The sequence below is a fragment of the Nothobranchius furzeri genome, chromosome 12 (assembly GCF_043380555.1).
Source record: "Nothobranchius furzeri strain GRZ-AD chromosome 12, NfurGRZ-RIMD1, whole genome shotgun sequence".
NCBI lineage: Eukaryota > Metazoa > Chordata > Actinopteri > Cyprinodontiformes > Nothobranchiidae > Nothobranchius > Nothobranchius furzeri.
Genome location: NC_091752.1, coordinates 58099655 through 58108372, shown reverse-complemented (window position 1 = coordinate 58108372; position 8718 = coordinate 58099655). Strand labels below are relative to the sequence as shown.

Genomic DNA, 8718 nt, shown 5'->3' with positions numbered 1-8718 from the left:
TAGCATCTCAATTTATACTTCTTCGTCTGCGTTGGTACGGAGACGCGCAATGCCATTGTGTGTCGGCGTAGGAGCTCTTTGACAGGCCAAATTTTTAAATATCCTTCGAAAGTGGCGGAGACCACAAGCTTGAGATTGCCGCTCTCTGTAAAGTCGTCAACAGCACTGCCTTTGCCCCTTCAAAGAGTAAAAAGATATCTAGCGGCAAACATGGAACAGACTGAAGAATGCATCTCGGGAAAAGTCCTAAAATATGAACATTTATTCATCTGTGACTGGACTACAAAGCCATGTTTTATTCATGGATGGAAAAAAAGAAAAGTGAGTTTAGAGGTTCCGATCACATGAAGAGGTGGCTGGGGGACAAATTTGTGTTCAAAGGTTTCTGAAATACATTAAAACAATGTAAACAACAGTAAATACACCATTGTGGACTGGATACATGACTGTAATGGTAGCAGGATACCTCAAACTAATGCTACACCCTCTGTTGTCCGCTAAGCTAGCTATCTGACTTTGTAAATACTGGTCTCTATGAACCCAGCTGAGGTGTGCTAGGTTTAAACAAGCAGAGGCCAGGCTAAAACAATCTACTGGAATATTTTTCCTCCGTTCTAAGGCCCCACCAAGGCCGGAAAAACCATATGGGCAACTGGGCAATTGCCCAGGGCCCACGAACTCTAAAGGGCCCAGGGCAGCAAGGGCACGAGCAAAATACTGTATCTGTAATCTCCCACTTTATATTAAACTAGGGTGGCCATACATCCTCTTTTCCCCAGATATGTCCACTTTTCACTCTCTGTCTGGGGCGTCCGGACTGGGGGTTCTTGTATTGATGAAAATGTCCGGTTTTTCATCCAGGAGCAGGGAACGAATTATGGGGGAGCTGTATATCCTACACATCCAGGGGAGCCGGAAAAAAGTTTTCTACTGATATTACATCATTCATGGACTTAACTGAGAAGAGAGCACAGATAGCGCTGATCGTTGTTGCGCAGCGCTCCAGGCAGCTGCTTCCAGCGCACGGTTCATTCTCAAAGTGGCGCAACCAAAAAACTATAATTAGCACACGATCGTTCATGTCCGCACATGTTCTCTACTTTCTGTCTTATTTGTGCCTGAAGCGCTCTGCCACTGCGGAGCTCATCACCTGTGCTGCAGTGATTTCACCTCACTGACGCAGCATCGAAACGCGCTCTCCACTTTGTGGTCAGGAGATCCCTTTGATTTGCTCAGAAGTAACTGATGAGGTGAAAAAGTAAGAATCCAGGCAGCGTTTTTTCTGGAGAATGAAAAGGAGATGCAGGAAGATGAAAGACAGACAGGACAGGAAATAGTTAAATAAAAACAAGAAAACAAAACAAAGTGTTGAAAAGTAAAATGTAGGTAGATTTATCTCCACTACACGTTTTTACCTGTATAAACAATAAGTTATACACATGTCATATTAATACATCTGATACAATTCAGATCACCTTCAAAACTCAGTCACACACCCAGGGCCGTTTCAAGACATTTTGAGGGCCAAGGCAACATGACCCCACCCCCCTCCCCCCATAACTGGGCTCCCCAGAAGCCTCTGTGTAATTCATGCCCTCTCCAGTAGTGTTAGTTATACAGTGTTTATAAAAGCCCCTCAGACATTACTGACATGTTCTAATATGATCAGATGAAAAACTAAATTATCAGACATGCGGTCTCATCTGCTTCTTTTCTAAACTTGCAAAAAGTAACAAAACCATTTGAAAGCCACTATTTGTGGATTCGCTGAAAGTTTCCATGGAGTGTGTGACAACTTATTTTTTCATTGACCCTATCGTCTAATCTCACAGCTGAAACAAGCATCCTTAATAATCTGTGCACAGGAAGCTTACCGATGCTGTAGTAAAACAAAAGGTATAATAATTTATTATTAATAAAACCTTGTTGCAGCATTAAAGCAGAAAAATGAGATTTTGCAATAAAATGCTAAATATTTACATATGAATTGTTTTAGAGCCCTTTTATTGGCAGAATCTGATATTAATTTAGTTCTTACAAAAAAATGGGTCCCAACGTGGTTTGTGTGGCGTTGCCATAGTGTGCCGTCATAGGCACAGATCCCCTGTCCTCTTGTTTGGAAATGGAAATATGATCACCCTGTATTAAACAAACTGTCCACCCGGGCTTTTGCGCTGCACAGAGACGCTTCGCTGCCTATGACTTTGAACGTCAGTTGAGAGTCAGTCTCATGCAGACTGACCAATGAAGAGAGGACCTCAAGTTAAGACCCTCTCCTCATTGGTCAGTCCACACAAGGTGGGTCAAAGGTTACCCTGAGCGGGTTACGTGAAGTCAGGCATTCAAGTATTGAGTATATTTACTGCATATTACAGTAATATATTCTGTATGTGACCATATTATGGTGATCCTTGGGTCATGATGATGGGGCCCTTGAATATTGTTGCCCAGGGTACAACAAAGTGTTAATCTGGCCCTGGGTCCCACTACCAACTGTTGTCTTCCATGGAAGACAACAGTTGGTGATGTACGTAGATGCAAAGCTGGGGACTGCTTTGCAGAAGTCTGACAGCAAAACTTCTGTCAATATGTGCGTCTCCACCTCGTGGAGCTACTGGAGAAATGTAATTAGGCTTTAAGGAGAAAGAGACTCACTGCTGTTGGAGACCAAGTGACTGTGGTACGTTTATTTTACTAACACATTGAAATGATTGTCATTTAGCACAAAAATGTTTAAAGGCATAAGTCACTTTAATTATTGTGATGTTAACTAAAATGTTTTAGGGTTTTTTTTTATTGAGAGACACGGCCTTTATGGATGGATATTTGTTTAGATTTTCATCAGAAATTAAGAATCAGCAACATCGGTAAAAAAGGCAATGTTGACCATCTCCCTGCACTCATTTTGGGCGGGTGTGTGTGTGTTTGTTCGGTCTTCTCGATCCCCAGTGAGTCATGGTGGATGGCTGCTTATACTGAGCCAGGATCCTCTGGAGGTTTCTTCCTGTTAAAAGGGAGTTTTCCTCTCCACTGTCGCTAAATGCTTGCTTAGTGTGAGGATTGCTTAAGGACTCTGACACTAATCAGTGACTTGATACAATCTGCTGGGTTCCTTATATAGGAAACTTCACTGATTGGATTAATGAACCGACCTGTATAGGAATGTTTACTCTGAAGTGCCTTGAGACGAGTTTATTATTTTACAGTATTCAACAGAAAAATATTTAACAAAAAAGGAAATTAAAATGGAACTGAGACATAGGATTAACACATGACTTTGATGTTTTCAGCTGGTGCTGAACTGTAGTGTTAGCAGAAATGCTAAGCAACACTGTGTGCAGTGAAGAATTTTATCTGCAGAAAATGAATTTTAAATCTTCCAACCCCGTTAAAAGTAAATTAAGATTTCTAAAAAACCGGAACAAAGTCAAGTCCGACTGATCCTCAGTGACGAGAAATGGCGCATAGCTGTTGAGGTTTGGGGGGAAAGGTCAAACCAACAGCTGGTTCCAGATCCAGATCATCTTCTGAAACTCCAGGTGGGGGAGAGAAAGAAAAATTCTGAAGGAGGGAGGCGAAGAACAAGAAAAGTTCCATTTTTGCAAGACCTTCACCTACACACGCCCTCCGACCTGCAAAGAAAAACAGGTTAAACCGTTTTTTCTGTAAGTTGGTTGGGGCTAAAACAGGGTCAGTTACTTGGCCAGTATAGGGAGCTTTCAAAATAAAATTAATATCCAACAGTTTTTACTGACATCTCAAATCCATCAATGTACCTGCCAGAAAGGGCATGAATGCATCTCTCCTGATGAATTTACCCTCCTTATCCAGGAAATGAAACGGGTTGAAACTGTAAGGGGTCTCCCACTCACTCTCATCACACAGGACCGAAGTAAGAAGAGGAACAACAGTGGTTCCCTGTAGATTAAGGAACAGACTTATGTAGGAGCCACATATGGAAGAAAGAAAACTTGTTAAACTGGTTTTATTCTGTTGGTCACCTCTTTGATGGAGTAGCCCTGAAAAGTGACGTCTTTACTTGTGGTGTGAGGAAGAGCCATGGGGACGATGTTAGCCAGTCTCTGAGTTTCATGGATGACAGCATCAGTATACGGCAAGTTCTTTCGGTCCTCTATACGAACCTCCCGGCTTCCAACTACACTGCTCAGCTCCTCCTGGACCCGATCTGGATCCACAGTAAAATTAAACATTAATCCTCAACGTGGGAGCACTAAAAGTTATGACCAGCCCAAAGAGGATTAATCGTACCTTGAATGTGAGGAAACTTTGCCAAGTAGAGGAGACCCCACCTGATTGTGACTGCTGTGGTGTCAGTCCCAGCAGCAAACAGATTGTCCACACTGTAGAAGAGGTTGTCCTTATGGTAGTGGGAATTGTAGTTACCGGAATCCTTGTACAACACAAAAGACAATAAAGTTGGTGAATAACATGAGCTTATTCTGGATCCACAGGGCCCGGCCCGTCGCTAGCTGCAGTCTGGGATGAACCCTGTGTACTCCTGTCCTCTCCTCCTCCTTTATCTTGATAGGTGCTATATAAAGAGAATTCCTTTTCCTGGGTTTAATCCACTAAGTCTTGGTAAGTTCCAACTGGGTAGAAACATGGACGCATGTCAAGTAGTGACTAGGTGCCACCTTTCTATTCTATACGACAGGACACAAGAAGTCAGGCGTTTGCACCCAAGCAGATTTGTGCAAAGAACAAAAAAATAAATAAAATTAAATAAAAAAAACAATGCCAACCTAATTAAAAGAACAGCTTGTCTTATTAGATCCTGCAGGCAGCTGAGTAGCATCAAGTGGAGTATCAGTATTCTGGTGCAATGGTCTAGGAATACAAATATTATCCAAAAGTTAACAGCTCACCTCCAGTTGTTTCTTACGGATCAGAAAAGCATCAACAAAACATCTGCACGTCTCAGGGTCCAGAGTCTCCGTCAGGTCTGTTATTATCTTCTCTTTGACCAACTTATCTTTTGCCATATTCTTCATCAAATCCCTCCAGTTCTTAAGGAAATAGCCCAGCCAGGGAAATATGTTGTAAATCTAGAATATTCATGAGTTTAGTTTAGAAATGATTCAGCCAGAAAAAGATAAGATTCTTCCTGGTATCGGCAAATTAGCAAGTTCTCTTTCCAAGTCCCTTTTCCTGATGTCTTTAGTCAAATAAAAAGTACATTCCCGTGAAAAGTAACATTTGTTGTGTCATCTTGTGATATTTGTTTCCCCCTTTACATCTGACATAACATTTTCACCACAACCTACAAAACAAAATTTTGGAGACCAGATAAGTTTGTCATGAATTGGTAAACAGAGCCTAATTAAAGTGGGCTCTTTTTTCCACAGGATTATGAAATTCTTAAGAGTTCTTAAGTTGAATAAACCTCTGTAACGGTCCATTGCTGTATACATTTTATGGAGTTACTGTACAACAGTTTGAAGATAAACATCTGATCCTTGTGATCATGAAGGTATTCTGACGTACCATGATGGAAGCAGATCCAATCAGATGAACGGTCTTATTTTCTCTTTCCAACGTATCGCAGAAGACTTTGTCTGTGCAATCAGATCTCTTTCCATACATTAGAGTTGATATAACATTTGAAACGGCACAAGTGATGGCCAGGTCATCTGTGAAAGCTTTATCTGCAACAATATTCAGAACAAAGTCATTACCAACCTCTTGGTTTTTTAAATAGAGGAAATCCATTAATTGAATTTTGATGGTGACTTGCACCAATTCAAAAGATTTATCTCCAAACTGTTCAAGTTCTTTAATCAGGTAGCGACATTCCTGTAGGATTATCTCTTGACTCATCGTCCTGCCCATTCCTAAGTCCTTCAGTGTTGTCAAAGCAAAACGCCTCATTTCTCTCCACGAATCTCCATTAGAGAAAATAATACCTGGGAACAGAACAAGTTAAAATGTTTTTAAACAGAGAACCACAAATTTTGCTGGCTCAGCATTATTTTCTTACCATGTCCATGTGTCCAATCACGAAAAATTGGTGTGATGTCTCTGTTTCCAAATTCCTCAGCGTGGTTGACCATAGCGTGTTTGACTGTCCTGTAGCCAGCCAGAACCACCACCTTCTGTGGTCCAAAGTTCACCTGGAAAACTGGTCCATATTTCTTAGACAGCTAAAAACCACAAAGAAGAAAAAAGTGGGACTTCACTAAAACAGTCTGTCTTTAATTGGCTGATCAATTTTAATTATGACAAACTGAAAATCACTCACATTAAACAGACTCTGGTCAAGTCTCTTCAGATCCACCTGAAACAGATTACCGATCAGAGGAAGGCCTCTGGGTCCTGGAGGTTCTCCATGGGAGCTGAAGCTGGAGAAAAGAAGGTGGAGGACCAGCAGAGCAACAACCAGGCCAAACAGGGAGGCTGAAGTGGGGGATTGATAGATGACTTCCAACATGTTCTTCTTCCTTGTAAACTTCTCCTGAGTCCTCGCGTCACCTGAGAGCCTCTAAGGCAGTTCTTCTTCTTCTTTTTCTATTGTTTAGTTGGCGTGTGGCAACCAACTTTCAGGTGCATTTCCGCCACCTACTGAATGGGGGTGTGAGTTGAAGTGGGGAGTATCCTACTAAAAAAAAAAACTAAAAAAAAAACTAAATTCTATCAAGTATTCCACTGTCCCTTAAAAAGTCTATGACTAACTTATACACCACTACTCCCCCATTTAACAGAATATTCAAATTATATTTCTTATACCCTTTAACTTTTAATTTTTCAACTAACATTTTCCTATTCCCCACATATTTTCTACAAGTACATGATACATGTTCTACTGTTTCCCTATCAAGTCCACAGTCACACATACCGGCATTATGCCGTCCAAGAATAAAAAGCGTACTGTTCTAAGCTGTATGTCCCATTCTCATCCTTGTTATTACTACTTCATTTCTGTTACTCATTTGAATTACTTCCATTCTTCCAACTTTTCCCTTTAATTTGTATAAATTCTTCCTTTCACATCCCTTATCCATTGTTCTTGCCATTCATCCAGAACATTGGCTGTTTTAAACAGGGGCCCACAGGGGCCTGGGCTCCTATAGAACCGGCCCTGGGCTCCTGTAGAACCGGCCCTGGCCCCTGTTATGGCCCCTGTGCTGAAGAGATTGGATTTTTTTTTTCCCCGCGCTGCCTCGGAGACGGGAACTAATGCGCTGCAGCGTTTCACACGGAGCCTTTAGAGCGCAGCACACTCTGTGGACAGAACTGTTTACCCGGTGGATTTTTGAATAAAAGATTAAAAATGTTTTAAATGGGACCCAAAGAAATTCTTGAGCACGACTAACGGAAAAGACACTAAGAGACGAAGGTAAGCAATACAGTTTATTTTCCTGACATCAATGTTTTGATCATAGTCGCGCGTTTCTGTCATTTACTTTTATGTTCCTAACTGAGTCTATCCACAGTTAATACTGATTTGTTTTTCCTTTGTAACATTAACTGTAAAATAAAAATGAAGTTGCTGCAGTTTAAGCCTTAGACACGTTGAGATTGGATCACAGTATTCATCTATGACTTTCTCGCAGCACTGACTGGAAGCATCAGCGGCCATGAAAAGAAAAATGGACATTTTGTCCTTTTTTTAACTGCTGTTAATAAAGAACAGCGTAGACAGAGAGAGGATGAAAGTCACGAGGGAGCTGAGAAGCAGGATGAAAGAGATGGAGGAGATGGTTGGAGAGGAACCAGAGAGGTCAGAGGCTGTCCACCCTGAGAGTGAGGAGGAAGATGTAGGCTGTGAGGGAGAGAGTGAGGAGCAAAAAGAGGGACATCTTCTGTCATGTGCACCGTGTACACTACCATCAGGTTTGTGGGTGTTGAACAAACCCCTCTGTGATTGCAGCTCATATTGTGTGTAAAATGCATTTGAGGCATGCTGACTCTGGACCAAAATTTCTGTTGTTTATATTTAATAAATAGAGAAAATAAGACTCTGAATTAACTAATTATGACTTTTATCCTCATGCTAACATTTATTTTCTTTCAGATATCAGCAAGTGCAAGGATGACCCACCTACTCAGCATCATTTGAGGACATTTCCAATGACATTAATAGGAGACAGAAGACACCGCTTTCAGCCAAGCTGGTATGAAAGTCATCCTATTGAATGGGAGAGAGAGGATTAAGAATTCCGGAGAAAGAGTAAAACATCATCTGCATAAAGACTGATCTTATGTTCTATTTTCTTACACTTTATCCCTTTAATACCTGTTGTTTGCCTAATTGCTGCCGCTAGTGGTTCAATAAAGATATCAAACAGTGTGGGGGAGAGTGGGCATCCCTGCCTGGTCCCCCTCTGAAGACAGAAGCTAGCTGATATTTGGTCATTCGTCCTGACACGTGCAGTTGGCGAACTGTATAATGTTTGTAGCCAGTTTATGAAGAAGTTCCCAAAACCAAATTTATGTAAAGTTACAAATAAGAACTTCCAGTTAACTCTATCAAAAGCCTTTTCTGCATCTAGAGATAATATGCTAGTTTCTATGTTTCTACTGTAAAATAAATCTATCAAATTAAGTAATCTACGTGAGTTTGTGGATGATTGTCTACCCTTAATGAAACCAGTTTGGTCAGGGTGTATTATGAAGGGGGTTACCTTCTCTAATCTTTTTGCCAGGGCTTTACAAATTATTTTGAGATCAACATTAATAAGGGAAATTGCGCGATAGCTG

The 8718-nt window shown here is 41.1% G+C and overlaps 1 protein-coding gene across 1 annotated transcript; it reads right to left on the bottom strand.

Annotated features, from left to right (window-relative positions):
- Window positions 1–2937: 2937 nt before the first annotated feature.
- LOC107376470 (cytochrome P450 2K1) lies at window positions 2938–6724 on the bottom strand. Its single transcript, XM_070542748.1, has 8 exons — window positions 6260–6724; window positions 5999–6161; window positions 5506–5924; window positions 4887–5066; window positions 4270–4411; window positions 4002–4186; window positions 3777–3918; window positions 2938–3632 (listed from the first exon to the last, which is right to left on the bottom strand). The coding sequence occupies exons 1-8, from the start codon at window positions 6446–6448 to the stop codon at window positions 3445–3447; spliced, it is 1608 nt and encodes a 535-aa protein (XP_070398849.1). The 5' UTR covers window positions 6449–6724; the 3' UTR covers window positions 2938–3444.
- Between the last annotated feature and the right edge of the window lie 1994 nt (window positions 6725–8718).